General features: G+C 40.7%; 1 protein-coding gene across 2 annotated transcripts in view; it reads right to left on the bottom strand.

Annotated features, from left to right (window-relative positions):
- The window catches only part of spire1b (spire-type actin nucleation factor 1b), a 58234-nt gene that overhangs the window by 4434 nt on the left and 34345 nt on the right, over positions 1-19455 (bottom strand). Inside the window, exons 5-16 of one of the 2 annotated variants that reach the window (XM_050047550.1) lie at positions 16658-16732; positions 16112-16276; positions 14927-15013; positions 13430-13559; positions 12783-12824; positions 6792-6955; positions 6581-6674; positions 6147-6289; positions 2157-2294; positions 1493-1563; positions 1358-1385; positions 755-1047 (exon numbers count right to left, since the gene is read on the bottom strand). In XM_050047550.1, coding sequence (XP_049903507.1) covers positions 755-1047; positions 1358-1385; positions 1493-1563; positions 2157-2294; positions 6147-6289; positions 6581-6674; positions 6792-6955; positions 12783-12824; positions 13430-13559; positions 14927-15013; positions 16112-16276; positions 16658-16732 — 1430 coding nt within the window. The remainder of the gene's footprint in view (positions 1-754; positions 1048-1357; positions 1386-1492; positions 1564-2156; positions 2295-6146; positions 6290-6580; positions 6675-6791; positions 6956-12782; positions 12825-13429; positions 13560-14926; positions 15014-16111; positions 16277-16657; positions 16733-19455) is intronic. The other variant, XM_050047552.1, reaches the window with a different exon arrangement.

Below are 19455 nucleotides of genomic sequence, written 5' to 3'. Positions count from 1 at the left end.
ATCAACACTTTTAATTTTAATAAAAAATAAATAATTCCAGAATTTTAAGAAATAATAATAATAATAAATTTCCCAGGACAAAACAAAGACATGCAATATGTGCTCCAAATCCATGTATACAAATACCAGATCTCCAGAGCAATAAAGACAAACAATAAGGAAAATGCAATCACAATTGGGAAATGTAGCACATATAAAACCCAAACAACAGAAATGTACTGAGGTGAAATAAAGATTCGGCCACTAGGTGTCACAGTGACAGTGCAAAGATGTACAGTCAGGTCCATAATTATTTGGACAATGATACAGTTGTCGTCATTTTGGCTCTGTACACCACCACAATGGGTTTTAAATGAAACAATGAATACCTGCTTAAAGTGCAGACTCTCAGCTTTCATTTAAGGCTTTTTTCAATAATGTAGTATGAACCGTGTAGGANATAAAGATTCGGCCACTAGGTGTCACAGTGACAGTGCAAAGATGTAGCTGGATGTTTCAGCAGCAACTACTATGATTGAAGGCCTTTTTGTCTTCTATTTGTGTTTTAGTATTTTCTGCATTCTGGATCATGAGCATGTTTTTTCAGCCTCTGCACATGTTTTAGAATTTGCAGGACTTTTTGAACTGAAGTTCATTTTTTAAAATGTAATATTTTAGCTCTGATCTTAGGGGCCATCGTTGCAGTATCATACAAACTGTCAACAGGAGAATTTGTGTCACATTAGGACATAATAATTGTGTTCAAAGCTCTTACTTGGACATGGTCTTCTGAATGCTGTGGCGCCGTGGACTACCAGAGGACTTGTCAGATTTAGCAGCAGCTGCTGCTCCAGAGGCTTTTCCAGCTCCTTTAGATGCTCCTGTTGTTTCTACTTTCAAAGCAGGGGGCGCCTGGGCCCCTCCCACTGCTGATGGCCCCGGCTCTCCGGCCACAGAGAGTCCTTGTCCTACAGCACTCATGGCACTCAACCTCTCCCTGGGGAGAGTGTTGGTCGAGCCAATGGAGTAGATGGGCAAGCTGGAATAAGGTTTGGACGGCAGCCGCATCTGTTAGAGAGGGAAGACGTAGATGTAAATTAGAAGTGTAATGATTACTGAGAGAGACTATGGATGAAATATAACAGGCATACATTTTTTGGGTACCATTTTTTGTTTATGTAAGGACTTAAAATCTTCATTAAATTACTTCAGCACTTATCATGAAATGTCATAATTATACATTATACTCTCTAATTTAAAGTTCAACTTTTTGAATGGCAACACATTTCTGTCAGCTGACTGATGAGAACAAATAACAGCAGGATTTAATGCTGCACGGGCAGCTGTTTGGAGAAATGATTTACTCAATTTGACTAACCTTTTTGCAGCACTGTGCACACACAGGCCTGTGAGGGGAGAAGAGAGAGCAAACAGAGGAAGTGATGAGTGAACACAGTAACACTTCCTTCTGAACAGGTTTAATTTAAAATGCAAAAGATAAAAGATGTTTTACTTTTTGCAAAACTGGCAAATGTAGGACCAAGTGAAGAAGGAAAACCTTTTGGTTCGACAACAGAAGCAGAGCTGCAATAAAAGACATTAAGACCATGTTAGAAAAAACAAGATATCATGCAAACATTAAGAAATATGTGCTCTTTCCCTTGTGGTGAAGTTAAAGGTCCTGTGGGCAAGATGTAGCGGGATATATTGCCAGAAATACAATATAATAAGTATGTTTTCTTTAGTGTATAATCACCTGAAAATACAAATTGTTGTGTTTTTGTTACCTTAGACTCTAGGCCACCGTAGTTATAAGCCCATCTGCAATGAGCAGTGTTGGAGTTACACTTATCTGTAACATGAAACTTCTTTATGCAGTGTTTTAACTAGTTTTAATCACTTGGTCTTTTTGTTTTGGAAGGGAAAGAGACCTCTGCAGATAATTCAGCTCCTGGTAAAAACCTCCTAATCAATGAACATTACAGAAATTCTCAGTGGGAGAAGTTATAGCTTGTTTCAATCTGCAATTCACCGCTAGATGCCATCACACCCCCCTAAATCTTACTCACTTCACCTATAAGAATGGTACAGCCCAACTCATTTCGTAACAACTGCATCTACTCGTGTGTTTTACTGTACACGATAAAGGCAACATGTGTCGCACACAAAGAAAATACCTTTCCCTTCTTCATAGCGTTGTAGATTTCTTTGTACTGCTGGAACTTCTCTAGCTCTGCCTTAACCAGCACCTGTCTGATGTGCATCACCTCCTCCACTGTCAGAGACAGACACTCCACAGGGAAACAGAACTCCTCCTGTAACAGCACGCGCACACGCGCGCACACACACACACACACACACACACACACACACACGTAAAGACAGACACAGAACAGTGAGCAACTGTGGTGGCCAGAGCAGATCCAACACTGGGCTCAGTGTTTATAATTCAGCACACAAACAGCCCTCCCTCTGCACCTTTCAGAGCAGCCTGTGTGGCTCCAGAGTACATTTGGGTCATAAAAATGTTCACTGAAGAAGAGGGTGGACTCAGAGAGGGTTCATGATGCATAAACGACAGGAGTGATGGGAAGACATTATGCAGTGGTGATCCAGGGCAGCAGAGTTATTCACAAACTTGGCAATTAAAGGAGTGTTCCACCATGATTTAATTATTTTTTTCTCCCATTACACGTTTTCTGTAATTAGGTACATCCTTTTGAACAAACTTCTTCCAAAAAGGTGACAAGTGAAAGCTATAGCTGTGTCAAGTGTGTTTTTTCTTTCTTTTCTTTTTTTTGGATAGACACTGTGCTTTAGATTGTATGTTGGCATGACTGTGGCAAGTTGTAGTGCAGTATGTAGTTTATTGTAATTAAACATGAAGAGAAACATTGGTGAAACAAAGGAAAAAAAGGCCAATACAGAGCAGAATATACAGTAGATTGCAAAGAACCTCTCTGCAGACTTCACACACTCTTCAGCCTGAACACACACTGTATTTTCCCATACAGCAACAAAATATCCATGGAGTTTATTGAAGGAAGCCGAGGCATCTACAGACCCATCAGGTTGTGTGAGAGGGTTTTAGACTGTAAACATTTTCATATGGATTTAAACCTCTGAAAAACAAACTAATGAGTGACATTATTTCCTTCACAGATGTCGTTTGACACACCCATATATGAGCAGGCACTGCAGACCTACAGCTCAAGTAAGATCCACTATAGTTTCAAGTCTACATCAATATACAATAACAGGTAAAGTCTGCTACATTGTGTCTTGTATTTAAACATAAAGGCAAGTGATCTCTTGTGTATTTGTTTATCTCACACTGGTGACTGAAGCTTTGGAGAGAAACAAGCTCCCCTCTGAGGTGACAGCTGAAGTTATGACTGAGCTGCTAGTGGAGGAGCGCAAAAGCACACTGAGAGTGCAGTGAGTTACTGACACACAAACAACACTACACTTGAACATATATCTGCTCATGTCACACCCATCTGTCTGTAATGAGGTAGAGAGGAACAGTAAAGATGAAGCTTGTGTTTTCTTTCTGTTTGAAGGCTCTGGGAGTTTGAACTGGAGTACTTTGATGAGGCTGATGGTGACGTCGTATGTCATGTTACATAAACAAGGCATAACCCCAGATTCACAGACTGTAGGCGTAGCCATGAGCTAGCTGTTTTCAGTTTATGAAAAGTGACTGTAACATTTAGGTCGCCTACAAAAGTCTTGTTTAGCATTTAATTGTACTAAAAAACATTTTACATTTTATTTTTTAGGTTTTAAGCCTGTTTTTTGCTCGAGAAAATTAGCAATAGCAATAGTATTATCACAGTTAACCATGGCTGTAAATGCACCGTGATAACTAAACTAGCAGCTAGCGTTAAGGTTAGCTCCACCCTTTCATCCAAATATGGTCATCTCTGGCTCCACAGGAAAAAAAAAAAGATTGTGACAGCCAAAATGCCAAACTCAAGGCTTCAGAGTGGGAGATGACAAAACAATGGGTGACATTATGATGGCGACATCCATTTTTTTCTATACAGTCTATGGTTTTAGATCACAGTGCCACCCAGGGATGGGCAGTATTTCTATTACTTGTATTAAAATACATATTTTTTTTTATACGTACATTTTTTTTTTTTTTTTTTTTTTTTAATCTATATGTTTTTTTAAACTTTTTAAACCATTCAATGTGCCCTTCAATGACCTAGTGGTCTGTTTTACTGGACTGTGCATAACATAGGAAATTGTATGTTGTTGTTGTTGTGGTTGATGCTTGGGATGAGTGTGCTTATGCTACAAATGAATTGCCTCACATGGGATCAGTAAAGTTGTCTGAATCTAAATCTGAATCAATGAATAATATTTTAGGGTAGCCTACATGTCCCTAGCTTTTTTTCTCTTTTTCATTTGAAAAAAGTTGAACACAGGGCTCCAAAGGACCAAGGACTCCAAGGACTTTTTGAGTTATTCACAAAAAGATTTGAATCAGTTAGTATAGCACCACCTATGGAAGAATCATGGGCATTCTTTCTGGTATAGTTACTCATGGTCTCCAGTTGCAGTATGCAAATTTTGAGCATTTTTGGTCAAGGACTTTGTGGAATGACCGACCAACCAACCAACCAACCGACAGAGTGACCTATAGAGCTGCGGGTCGCTGCTAAAAAGAAAAAGAAAAAAAAGTATTTTCTATATTTGAAAATACAAATTACATGTATTTTATTTTGATATATTTATTCATTTGAAAATACAAATTACATGTATTTTATTTTGATATATTTATTCAAGGGGTGTTTTGTATCAAAATAAATTTTGATGTATTTTTGCCCATCTCTGGTGCCACCAATGTACACCCAAAGTGTTCAGGTGATACTGATCATTATTCTGACCTGGGTTGAAAAAGCATTAATGTTATTGATATGTATGTCTGCTGGGCATGGCATCCTGTTGAAAGCCTCTTAAACAGTCACACACAGTGATTCACTGACTGACCACTGCTGTACAAATGAATGCACTCTAACTCCTGCTGATCTCATGACTCCTGCAGCTGGCAGCATGCTGCTTTGTGACCTGAACCAGAGGTGAGTAAGGAGAAAGCATCAGACAACCTTAAATTTTTTTTTATATCTTTCCTAAACAGTGTCTTTATATCTATGGTGCCACTAATAAATCAAAAATATGGAGGTCAAAACAGACATTTTATTATAAATGCATCCCACCATCAGCAAATAAATTATTTGTTCAAATGAATCTTAGCTGGTGCTACCTACTTGTGTTAACATGTTATCCAAAGCAGTGAAGTGAATGACTGTTAATTAAATGATATTGATCACTAGCTACGACGTTACACCTCAGGTAAAATGCAGTTTGCTCTCAGTCTAGAATGGCAGCAGCCTGCTCTATAGGTGAATGATCTTTAGTGAAGCAGGAAGCATTAGGAGAGGACAGGCAGCTACAGTTATTATGCCAGCACGGACTGAGGCAGACTGGCAAACCTTGGCAGACTCTCTTCCTCTGATGTAAAGAGCCCTGCACAGAGCAAAAACTGCCTTCATCAGCGCCAACACAAATGCCTCCACAGGGTGGGAGCTCTGCAAGGGGTGGAGAGTGGAGGGAGAAGGGCGGAGGAGGAGGAGGAGGGGGTTCCAGGGACGATATGAAGATATCGTCCCAACCTGAATGAGAGAAGCTTGCTGCAGTTTGATAAAGTCACACAAGGAAATAATGTGAGCACACACAGAAGATTTGGTGAAGGAAAAAGCAGAGGGAAGAAATCCAGGAAGACACACGTCACACAAATAAAAGGATATGAGAAGTGACAGTGAGTTTTTAGTTTCAATCCCTTCGCATTTGCTTCTCTGTAAAGATCCCAATGTTCCATCTTTTTGTCTTGCTTATTAAGTTACTGGTCAGGATCTGTTGCCAGGGCTGGTTAAAACTTTCCCCAGAGAGCGCACAGTAATATGCTCCAATACTTCCACACTTTATTTGCTGTTTGTTTATTAAATGCTACTGTTCTTATAAACAGTTTTTAAATTCTAAAGCCTTTATCCTGCCCCCTTTTTTGTCAGCATGTCCCATGAACTAAGTACAGTATTGTTTCATGGTACATTTTATTTACCGAGTAGATTCAGTATGTCAAAAAATGTCTGACCCACCAGAGATTTGGAGCTCTGTTTGGAGGGAGGTTGAAACAGTCGGACAGTGGTCGGGGTTTCCTTCTCAATGGAGTGTCTCCTCTGGGGGGTCTGACGCCTCTCTGGCTGGGGTGTAGAAGAGATGGGCAGGAACATGGGTGGAGCTGGTGTTCATAGAGGAAGAGATGGGCAGGAACATGGGTGGAGCTGGTGTTCATAGAGGAAAGAGAGGTGAAAGAGAGAAAAGGAGGCTGATTAACTGGAAACATTCTGTTGATTGGTTAATTCAAAGCTCAAGAACTTTTGATAATAAACAGCAACAATAAAGGAAAATTTCTAAGAAAACATTGCTAGCGTAGCTTTAAGATTAAAACTCATTGATCAGTGTCAGTAAATGGTTTAGCTGAGGAGGCCACTGGGCTACAACAGGGATGTAGAAATAATTCCTGACTCACTTTTCTTCCCCAGAGCACACTCTGGAGATGTATCATCCATCAAAGATGTAGCCACACTGGAGCTGCTGGCTGACTTGCGGCCAAAGATCTCATCCTGAATGTATGGAATATACAAACACATCAATCATTATTAGCTCTGCACATGTGAGATGTAATTTCCAAAAATCCACCCCCTACACACAAGTGCACAGACACACAAAGTCATACTGACGTCAGAGTCAGAGCTGTCCAGCTCGGCGAGGCTAGGTGCCTTCAGGAGCCTCTTCCTCTGAGGTGCAGACTGAGATCCGGAGGGTTCTACCCTGGGAGATGCTAATCCATTGGTCAGAGACAGAGAGCTGGACGTCCTCCTGCCCATGTACGGACTAAACTCATCTGCACAGAGCCACACACAAGAGAGAGAGTCACTCAGACAAAATGCAGGAAAAGCACCTGACATGAATCTCAAAACTCTCCCTCATATGATTCCTTGCATCTTGTGTTATTCTGTCAATCTACTGTGACTGCTCTGCCCCTGAAAAGGGCGAACAGACTGTTTTCACATCACAGTGTGTTTATGGGACAGTAAGATGCAATGAATCCTGTACAGAGGACTGAGGTTTGAGATTCATCCCAAGGTGAAAGAGGTCAGGAAGGGTGAGTTAAACTGGTCTGAGGGGAAGCAGAGGAGCAGGCTGGTGTTACACACAGAGCATGGATGACTCTTTTTGTTACTGTTCTCAGGGGAGCTGAATCTTTAAAATCAAGTGCCACAAGGTCATTCTGCAAAACAAGTAATAATTTCTAACCACCTAACAGGCTGCCTCTCTCTAGCTGTGGTCTCTAGGAGTGCAGAGTTGTTAAAGCAAAAAAAAAGAGGCTTTATACAGAGGGAGGGAGTGTGAGAAGAGGAGACAAGGGAGTGCTGCAAAAGGCAGATAAAGAGCTGCAGCTGATAGCATCTATGAGAGCTCTGAAACCTCTCTCTTTTCTCATCATCTCACCATGAGCTCTGTTTCTGCTGCTGTTGGACTAGAATTGACTTTTCTGTCATGTAAGAGACTGTATCAGCAGGGTTTAGACTTTATGAAACACAAACAGACCAGCCATAATTAGCTATAAAGGCAGACAGACAAGGCCATTAGGTTAAGGTTAAACAAGGCCTTTGAAGCCACAGAAGTGCTCATACTTTACCTACTCCAGCACGGAACAAATCCTGTGGCATACTGCGAGTTTTGCCATAACCTAAAAGGGGACACCTCCTTTATTAGGATAGCTATAAGAACATTCCACCATTTGGTATGTCTGTGCTGGTATGTCCTGATAATATGTCATGATTAATGCAGTCAGTGCATTATTGTGTGGTTGAATGTGGCTAATTTATTTTTGTGGTGGATCCAGCGTTACCTCAACCTGGTTTGTTCATTGTTTCTACATTTTCTGCTTTTCATCCCACCAATGTGTTGCTTCAATAAAAGGTGGCTGTATGAGCTTATATATAGCTTTAAAGTGTGATCATTGAGCTGTGAGGCGTATGTGTTATATGTGTGTGATCACGCAACTTTATCAAATTCCACATTTGCTTGATATCACTTTGGTCTAAGGTTACTGTTGATTAAAATTGGTCTCTCTGCCACTTTTGAGGGTATTTACTGCAAAACTGTTGTTAAATTGTTGGCTCAACAAAAAATATCCTTTTCTTAAATAAATAAAAAAAAAGATATAAAAACCTAACATTTAGTATTTAAGTTTCAGTGGAACCATTTTTATTTTCAAAGGGGTAGCTCAAGATTTGGGGAAATATTTTTATTTGTGTTCTTGAAAAATAGGTAATTGATTAGATTGCTGCCACTCCAGGCTGTTCTCATAAACTGTATATTTTCCTATGAAAAGTAATGCACCCAAATTTGTACATAAAGACTGCGATCATGTGACCGATGAGCTGTCAGGAGGAGCGGTCCTGAGCGGTCTTGAAAGGAGGCAGGTTGGGGTGGTGGATGGGTCACAAAAATGTGGACTTTCTCCTAGAGACGTGTGTTTGGAGCCATGTGAACTCTGAGTCATTTTAAGGTATGCCCTTACCATGTTTCTTTTCCTAAACCCAACTTCCGTAATTGGATGTTTATTACCTTACTTTGCATTAAGGATGTAACGTCATTCATGGGGTGCTAATTCATAAGATATCATATCAACTGCTGAGTGTGCATTTTTGTAGGATATCATCTGAACTCTTCTATGACAATATGTTAACCCCTCCCATGTCTTTGCATTAAGTATGAAGCTCAGTGCAGGAGGTGATTAGCTAAGCTTAGCTTAGCATAAAGACTTAAAACGGGGCCTCTGCCAACCACCACTTCTAAAGCTAACTTATTAACTAGTTGGGTCTTATTTAATCTGTATATGAAAAGAAATGTAGAAAGCACAAGTTGTGGTTTTACAGGGAGTTATAAATCAGTGCTACTATTTTAACTCTTTCTTGGCCGAGTGCAATGACTTACATCCCTGGAAATGTTACTGTGCCGCTGTTTGCCAAGAAATAATCCCTGGAAATTCCCCATAAAACTACCACTTACTGTTTTTCAAGTCTGTTTGGGTAACTCTGGACGAGGCAGGCTAGCTTAACTGTGCACGGCAGCAGATCTCGTGATATATCAAGATCACACAAAAATCAGTCTGTCAGGCTTCAAGTAATGCATTTGTGATGGCACCAACAGTGGTTTGGCCCAATCAGTGTGATGTAGGAGCTACTAGTAGCTATGGCTGTGTTTAGGTGTGTATTATGACACAAAGTGGCGACTGTTCATTCAAAACAGCAATGGTGGCTCCTTCAGAGGTTAGCGTATACTGTAGTAGCTTTAGTTATGTCCGAACTGGAGAGTATTTCTGCATTGAAAGAAGAGTAAAGTCAAGTCAATGACACTCAAGGCTTTTCTTGATGGAAAAGATGTTTCCGCTCTTCTCGCGACTGGGTCTGTGATAGCAGTGACAAACAGATAGTTCATCCAATCTCCTCCAAGTATTCTGAAAGTCCCTGCCTTTTTCCAAACAGTTAACCATGACTTCTCAGATGGTTGTGTGTAACAGACCTTCTGCCACGTCAGGTTGAGGCTAGCAATTTACCCCTACTTCCAGTTTTTATGCTATGCTACGCTAGCTAACCACTTCTTCGCTGTAGCTTCATATTTATTGCACAGACATTAGAGTGGTACTGATCTTCTCATTTAAATCTCTGCAATAAAGAGAATAAAATGTTGAGCTATTCCATTTTTGTTGATGAATAAACACTAGGTAGGACACACCATCTCCGCTTTGCCACAGTAAAATGGACCCAGAAGTGCATGACACATCACCAAGAGTGTTTACATCTTGTGAAATGGGTTTCTCCTTGAAACAGTATTTTCTTTTTGCTGATTAAAACCTTAGTCATGGTCATTAAAGTGTCAGTGATTATGTACCACCTCTCCATAAAATAAAGAGCACAGTGAGATTCAAAAAACTCTCTCCATATGAGACTGATCCATTATAAGAGGAGTTTGTACACACACACACACACACACACACACACACACACAGATTAAAGGACAGCATGAATGAATATGTGCGAGGTGATAAAGTTTGTGGTGTGATGAGAGACACTGGCTTTAGTAGGAGGGAAAGAGGAGCGCAGCGTTATTCTGATTTGCTTGTCTCAGCAGTATTTCCCGTTCACCTCAATCTTATCTCACCTCAATCTGTCTCATTAAGTTGGTCATATGCATTTAATGCTAAACATATGCCACTACTGAGAGAGCAGTGCTGCCCAGTGCTGTGCAGAGTATGAGGCAGCACCCTGATTAAATTCTGCAAAGTCACCTAGAAAGACACGGAAGACTCTTTTGTCTGAAGCTGATGATTCTTGGAGACACAGAAGTGGCAGTAACTTTCTGGCTGGCACACATTTCTACTCAAGATTCACATTTATATTTGTCAGAAAATGGATGCTTTTCCTGAGTGTTAAGAGATCTACTGCAACAACCAGGACCATTTTTCAGGAGTAATATAATCCTGTCTGTCTGTTTGACAGGAGCTATAGATAAAACGAACTGTATGTGCTGCACCCTACATTTCATCACTGAGAATGATGACGCCAAAATGATGTCCTCTAAAAAAAGATTCGAAGTGCACTGAGGCAACAATAGTATCATTTCACAACTCTTCCTACAGAGTTCCTCATAAGCACAAGATGTACTCGGCAGTTATACAACTAAAAAAGAATAAAACTCAGCTGGCTGATGTTACATCATTTTAAACCATCACTGGTCACTTATTTAGTCATCTCTTTAAACATAAATGAGTGTTCTGGTTTCCGTTTGTATCTAAAACACATAGCACCAAGAGCTGTGAAGTCCTTTGAATATCCCAATCTGCCAGTGAGACGATGGGATCTGTTCCAATCAGCCAACTGAGTTTAATCTTTTCCTTTAGGACAGCCAGATGGTGATAGGAAGTTAGATTTCCCTCGTGTTAAAAACCACAGGCAGTGAGAAGTGTACATGTAATGAAACTGCCCATGTTGCCATCATAATAACTATCGACATTTTTCTGGTTTCTTCCCAGATAACAAGATTAAACAGGGAGGAAAAAATATGACATGATATGTGATATGTAATACTGTATGTACAGGCGATAAGTTCCATTTCTGTTATTTTGCAGAATAAAAATGGAAAATAATTAATATTCATATTATGAGTGATAAATATAACAGATCCATAGTTCTCCAAATTGTTGTCAGAACACTTCTCATACTGTCATGAGATAAGGATACTGTTTTAAAAGCATTACAATTGGTATCTACATGTCAAAACAACAGAAAAAGTCACACAAACCATGTCACTACAGGCGGTTTGTGAACACACGAAAAAGGGTGATGTAACTTTGTTGCAGCTTTCAAAAGCAGGATTCTGCATTAAATCAACACCACACTTACGCTGTAGGCTCTGATAGACGCATAACCAATGCTGTAGCCTGACGTGCACCTCACCAGAAATGTAAGGCTGTGAACAAGGACATTGACTACCTACAGGGTACTGAGTTAAGTCCATAGATTTTACTAACAAATAGATACCACACGCCAAGATGGCACCTATTCATTCCAATGGCGTTGCTCGCCTGGCGCATATGCTAAAAAAGTTTTCTAGCTTTCGGGTTAACTTCAGCGGTATGCGGCCCACTGAATATGCGCAGTGGTGTTTCTTGCCCGCAAGTTCCTGATCGGCTCATAGACTATACATTTTGATGACGTCACAGATTTTTAAATCCTCTTTCTTGGCTTGAGGAAAGTGAAAATATAAGCCTCAAATATAAAACCACCATGGCTCAAAAATTCAGAAAAGAAAGATTCATAATTGACCTTGTTTGCAGTTTGAGGTGTCCTGTCAACAGTTTTACAGACATCTCTTTTATAACGGTGGTCTGTGGGGAAAAGGCTTTTTGAGCCGCAGGGGATCTTTTTGGCTGCAACACTGCGCGTGGCTACTGGGAAAAATTTACCGCAAAGCTGAGCAGCTTTCCTGCGGGCCTGGTTAAGTCCCTTTATTCAGTTATACCAAGGTTTTTTATCCAATGTACAATAGTATGTTATCACAGAAAATAGATTGGTTGTGACAGATCGTGTTTCTGCTTTGTCCCTTTCTTGTGTATTTTCCAGCAGGTTCAGTCAAGTTTGCACTCATTCTGCTACCACTTAGAGAGGCAAAAGCTATATATATAAACTTCTGTGCTCACATGCTAAGTTGTTTTTTCAAACTTTGAATCAAATATTGGTGGGAAACTGCAGCCAGCCTGTTGTATCTCTACATGTTGTATCACACAATAATTTACTTTTTCCAAGGTGAAAGACTAAATACTAGAAGTGGTCAGATTTGAATGTATTGAGCACCCTAACCCTAACCCATGTGTAAGATTGAATGGTTGCTCTGCCCAACTACAGCTCTACTCTTTGTTGCTCACTGCTTTGCTCTCATCAGTGTCCTCCTACTGACCAGTGCCCCACATCACCATGTTTCACCCCCACTGACCACAGCCGACCATCACCAACCACTGAAGCATGGCATGAAATGTGTGTGCGGTGTGCTGATACAGTATGTTTGATGTGTGTGCAGGCTGGGAGAGCAGATGAGCAGCCACAACAAGGAAGGAAACAGAAAGAGATAAAAAGCCAGATAAGCAGCGAGGTAGACTTTACCTGACGCATCAAAACTGAAAGACATGCTAAGTGGCCGTATTACTGCAACGAGAAACAGTCATGGCATCGGACAGTTATTGCTTGTGATTAGGAGGTAAATTAAGGCATTACAGGGTGTAATCTGAGTGTACAGTATTTGGCAAGACATGCAGGGGTATAGCACACTTATTGTGTAGCTTCAGATCACAGAAGTATAACCACTTTCATGATGGGAGATAATAGGATTTCAAATAAGCCACAGCCAATGGTAAAAGATTACTGACATTAAGAAACAGTAGTGGTGTTAGTGTTGGTAGTATTAAAAGGATTGCAGACACTTAGCATCATTATCCATGTTAAACTTCTGCTATATTGCAAACAGTGTTGTCAAAAAAATAACAGGCATTAGTTGCAACACAAATGTAAAAGGTTAGGCAACATTAGATACAACAGCAAAGAGCAGAGGCCCAAATAATAATGTAGTAAAGTGTAAAAGGAACTAAAGCATGAAGCTACAACACATTTCTCATCTGAACTCGTCCCAGCAGGTGCAAGCATCAGCTCCATACTTCAGCTTCAAAAATATATTTCACAGTGAAGTATGTTTTTATGTGCATGAGAGTGTGTACGTGTGTGTGCAGCAACAAAGAGGAAGTGAGTTTCCTTACCCAGTCTTCCCCTGCGGACCTCACCGGGCGACACTGGTCGAAGTTTCCTCTCTGATTTGATTTCCTCCAAGATCCGTTCATGCAGCGTTGGAGGAGGCTGAGTCTGCGGCTTCAGCTTACGAGCTGACACCTAGCGCAGGTTGACGATGGGTAAAATATAGATGGTGACAGAGAGTAGGTAGAGAGGAATACAACAAGTGACACAAACAGACAGGGTTATATATGCGTTTTCATCACCACCTCCTCATATCTCCTGTGACTGATTGTTCGTCTCATGACCGAGAGCTGAGCCCTGCTGAAACAGTGCCTGCTAGTTCTGCAGTGAGATTCGTATCAACAGAGAACTGATGAACTCAGCATTTTACTGAGCTCACAGTGCAGTGGGACTTGAATTAGAAAGCTTTAACATTCATGTTTTACAGAGAGGCTAGACTGTTTTTTTTTAATATACTGAATGATTAATTAATAGAAGAGGATTCCCTGAGGTTTCTGCATTACAACTGACTTGTGTTGGGTTGTTCTCAGAGATGGCCACTAGATGATGTTTCTACTATTCTGACACATTTTTAGTTGTGTACCTCGACATCATTGGATGTTCTAGCCTTTTATCACAAGACACCCTCAGCTGAGGCACGCCCACCACAGGGTGACAAGATGTGCGTGTGTGTCTAATGGTTAGCCTGGACAGCAAGTCTTCTTTTCAGCCAGTGCCGATTCCTTTTGATTGCCTTCCTATGGGCCTGCCCTCTGACCCCTCCTTCCCCCAGGAGCCTTGCAGTGGAGCAGGCTATAAAGCCCCTGCAACCCACCTGAACTGGACGCACTTTTGCATTCCAGCCTCGCTCCTCTGCTTCTGCTGCAAGGGTGAAATATCCCAGTGTTTTCCCTTCATATGCCACATCTACAGCATCCTCCCAGGGGATCTTCAGCTCAGCGATGAAGACACGCTGGCAAGAGTTGGACCAGAGGACGAGGGCTGACCATATGTTGGTTGTTGTGATTTTAGATGGGAAGGTGAGTCTCAGGGGTCAGCCCTCTGTTTCTCTCCTTCCCAGATGAAGGATGGTAGTTGTGAGAACATTGTCTGGGCACTGATAGGCATGACACTGGTGGCTCCTTTCTTGCACTTAAGTTCTGTACACCTCAGCACTGTGTCACCAGGTGTATCTGCCTTGTGGTAGGCTGGTCTCTTAATTCTTAATTCTTGTAAGAAAATTAGTATTACTATCTTCAGTTTTAATGTTAATCCAATAACAAGGTCTAAACTTTCCTTTTTAGCTCTGGCAAATATACATTTATAAAGAAAAACTGAGGTTTCAACCAGGCTTATAAGAGGTTGCAAGCTTAAAAAGGTTGGAATCCACTGTTCTGGCTGAATGTTTGATGATACTTTCATTTGAAGAGAGTTCATTGGTCTGTTCTAATCAACACATGTTTTCACAGGCTGCACAAGGATGGGTTGTGATATTTAAATCCATGCTCTTAGGTCATACTTACAGGGTTGAGAGGTGGTCTGGACCTGATGAACTCCAGGATGACTTCATGAGCGCTTTTCTTTAACCTGGGTGGGATGTCTCCATTTATCTGAAACAGCAGAACAAGAAAAATAATACGAAAATAGGCACACACAGACACAAAGACAGAAATGGCTTGAGTGCTTGTAATCACTCATGTAAATGTAGCTCACAAATCCTGCATGTTTCAGAGGGTTATTTACTAACTGAAGTGTATAACCTGGAAAAGTCAGTCTGGGACAACAGCCCAGTCACCAGAGGAAAATGTTTGCACGTTTCATACATATTATATTAATATTTCTAAAGTGACATAATATATTTTGTCATTGGAAGGTGGAGCTATAATGGATGTAGGAAAGATTCCTGCCAAGCTGCAGACCACTGTCGGAGACCAACAAACAACAAAGCTGTTAGTGATATAGCGAGTGCTATGTAAAGCGTTTGTTTTTTACCTATAAATTGCTATTTTTCCTGCTGGGATTGTGCCACCATAACCACACATTTTAAGCCGAAACATGATTTTTTCCTGATCATAACCAAGTGGTTTTCTCACCTACACCTAACCACACATTATCCACAGTGTTTAATGTATCGGCTACATAATGATATGTAATGCATTCATGGTTTTGCAGAAACATACAATGGCAGCATTTTTTTGGTGATTGGATTGGGTGCAGAGAAGATCATGAAGTCTAATAGAATAAAATCACCTGTTGCAAGACTAGCAAAAGCTTGCTTCATCCTGGATCACACAATTCATTTTAGGTCAAAACAACCAATTAATAAACCATCTAATTGTTTCTATAATATTATCAGCCATGTCAAATGGCTTATAGTTGCCACAAAAGAGGTATTGCAGCCTCAAAAGCGTCAACTCAAAATGCCTGCACATCCTGTATATCGGGTTTGAACCAGCTGGGATCAGCTCCAGCACCCCGTGACCCTTAAGAGGTTTTAAGTGATAACAGAAAATTGGATGGATCTTTCATATCACGAAATAAACGAAACACTAGTATCAAAAAGAGCATCATCCCATCTTACAGTTATTACACAACAGCTTTTCAAGCAATTTCCCATGAGACCGGAACAACAGTACAGCAGAGGTGCAGCAAGTAGGAGACGTACATGTGACATCAGTTTCTATTTGTGATCCAGACTGGACACTGACCATGACTTTACGCAGTTTGTAGCGCTTGGACCTGATGTCGTCCATGAGCATCTCATAGGGAGTGAGCTGGTACTCGATGGGCAGAGGGTTGTACTGACGCTCCTGCACCTTCTTCAGCTTGACTCCTTCACGCAAGTCCCTCATCACCTGAACCCAGAATCGAGCCTGGCGGAGGAAGCAAAGGGCAGCATGGGAAAGGGGAAGCAGAAAATACCATGACCCTTTGAATATGAATTTATCTTGACAACAGCAATCATCTGTGCTCTGACCTCTCTGTGCACACAGAGCAAGGAGGGTTCATCAAGGACAGCGGTTCTATCCATCTCAAAATGGTTCCTGGGAAGCTCTTTAATCACTGTCTATTTAGAGTGTAACATGGATTCATAAATATTTCTTTATGTGAACATGCAGATGGAGAATCTTTGATATGAAATCAAAAGGAGGTGTGATTTTTCCCATGTATTTTAGTCGAGTTAGACTTTGATCGAGAGAAAGGATTAGTTGAGGCCGGAGAACAGAGGTCAGGAGTCTACAGTAGTTGCCTACCCAGTCAGCATTCTGTAGTTCATTCAGGTCTCTGCCAGGCTCCTCTGATGACTCTTCCTCCATCTTACGGAGGTTCTGGTGGAAAGAGAGAGAGACAGAGGTTGAATATAAAAAAAAGAAATCAGAGAGACTTTATGAGACATCAGGAAATGAAGAAGCTAAAAAGGATAATGAGCCAGTAAATGTGGACAAACAAAGTCATATATGTTTCTCCTGTTTAAACTGTTACCGTTGGGGAAAGATATTTTTTTAAAGGCAGACACTTGGTGCCTTTTAATTTCAATTTTACACAAGCAGACAGCTAACAGGAGCTTTTAATATGTGATGCACCACTGCTCACCATCATCACCTTACGTGTGTCTTCACAAGAATGGTGCTACCTAAAAATAACCGTTCATAGTCAAACGAAACAAAAAATGAAAAAATGTTATGTTCCACCATAAATAACCTTACTGGTCCCTTGACCACTTTGACTGTGCTATGTGCCTAGTGCTAATTCTTAATGTCAGCAAATGCTAGTATGCTTTAATGGTAAGTAAAGAAAGTGACCATGGTAATCATTACCCGCTAAACTCTAGCATGTTAGCATTGTCATTGTGAGCATATTAGCATCGCAAACACTGCCTTACCAACCAATACCATTTCTAAATTGAATTCACCATTGAATATCCGCCATACAGTTTGGATTTCTTTAAAATGAGCATTTTTAGAAAGAAAGTTTCCTTGAAGACATTTTGACATGTCATGGAAAGAAAAGCACAGGTGCAAATAATTAAATTGATGATGGCTGAGTTGAATTTAGCTGCTTCAAGAGTCCTGGTAGTGTGCATGCTGGCTAACTGTCACACTGTCATGTCTTAATGGGACACATGAGTAATGTTGCTTTTATCACCAGTCATTCTATCCCAGCTGACAGTGGGCTAGAGGCAGGGTACACCCCGGACAGGTTGCCAGACTATCACAGGGCTCACACATAGAGACAGACAACCATTCACGCTCACATTCACACCTACAGGAAACTTAGAGTCACCAATTGACCTAACCTGCATGTCTTTTACTGTAGGAGCAAGCTGGAGAAAACCCCTGCTGACATAGGAAGAACGTGCTAACTCTACACAGAGGGGCTCCCCCATCCCGGGGTTCAAACTAGGAACCCTCTTGTTGTGAGGTGTCAATGCTAACCACAACACCACCATATTGCCCTTTTTTCCACCATGTCAAGTTAAAATTTCATCTTTGAAAAAGCTTATTTGCATTTCAGCAAATGTTTGTGTGGTAGAGTAATATGCTAAGACATGTGAAATCCTAATAAATGTCTTTTTTAAAGATAAAACTGCACATTGTAGAGTAGCCTTTTATTGTGACCATCCCAACACACACCTGTGTAGTAATGGTGCTGTTTAATCAGCATCTTGGTATGCTACACCTGTCAGGTAGATGGATTATCTTGGAAAATTAAAGTGCTCACTTACATGGATTTTAACAAATTTGTGACCAGAATTGAAAAGAAATAAATATATTGGGTAGATAAAAAAGTCTCAGATCTTTAACTTAAACCTGTGAAAAATGGCAGCAAAAACAAAACTGCTGCGTTTATATTTTGTTCAGTATAGACTGATAAATAGCAATACAAGTAAGAGGAAAAATATGTAATTTTGATTTAGGGGTGAACTGTCCCTTTAAAAACAATGGCTAAAAATCAATTTTGTCTTTTTGTTGTCTCACAGTTTTTTTTGTTTTGTTTTGCTTGTACTAAACACTACAGTCTCACACAGCTGCTGGCATGTTATTGTAGTATCAGCCATCAAAATAACACAAAACATGTCACATATTCAGTTCTCATGTAAGGTACAAGCAAAAAGAAACGAAATGAACCTAAGACAGTCCCTTGTTATCACGCAGTACAGAAAGGCCGGCTCCTCCATCCTGACACCTGTGTGAACCTGCACAACGTGAGGCCATTAGAGTGTTGTGAAACACTGTCAGTCTGACTGACAGCCTATCTGTGAGAAACAAGGAGCAACCTGCATTCCTCTGCTGGTGCTTTCACAGTTCAGCAGAGGACACTCTGTGTGTGTGTGTGTGTGTGTGTGTTTGTAATAGAGAGAGTGTGACACAGCAAGAGAAGAAAAAAAAATGTAACAAAAACTATGTGAGCATTTTAAATCAGTAGGCAGACAGAAAATATGTTCCCTCTGGCTTATGTTTCTGGTGAGATTGTTCTTGTCACGTCACAGCTGAGGAAGGATTGATAACACAATCACGGGAGTCTGACCTCAACCCAGCGGAAAATCACAATTCACCATCATCCTGCCAGGGGAACAGCTGCCTCCACTGGACTGTAGCATTTACATAACATCACTCACAGCATAATGCATCATAACTCTGCATGCCTATACAGTGTATACAGTTCTTTAGTGTCACAAGGTCGCACTGAAGTGCTTAATGGTTTATAACAGTCCATCAAATCATAACACTGCTAATCTATCCAGTGAAGAGCACAAAGAGAGATTAACTCACTTGCCTTTAATCAACACCATTATCTCATTGGTATGAGTGGCTTGTCATGAAATCACATCAAAGCCACATATTTCCATTTCAAAAGGTTTGATTAAGCAACGCTTTGCGCTTGATGGGAACAGCATTTTAATTCAGACAGCACAGCAACCCTGGTGTGGACAAAACCCAACAGTCCTACTGCTGCAAGTCCACATGAATAATCAGGGCAATTACCGACTGCATCTACAGCCTTGTTTTTTCTCGTCAGTAATTCTGCTCTAGTTGTTATTCGTTTTTAG

The sequence above is a fragment of the Epinephelus moara genome, chromosome 6 (genome assembly GCF_006386435.1).
Source record: "Epinephelus moara isolate mb chromosome 6, YSFRI_EMoa_1.0, whole genome shotgun sequence".
NCBI classification, from domain to species: Eukaryota; Metazoa; Chordata; class Actinopteri; order Perciformes; family Serranidae; genus Epinephelus; species Epinephelus moara.
Note: the sequence above shows the minus strand (reverse complement) of the source record. Positions and strands in the feature narration are given on the sequence as shown.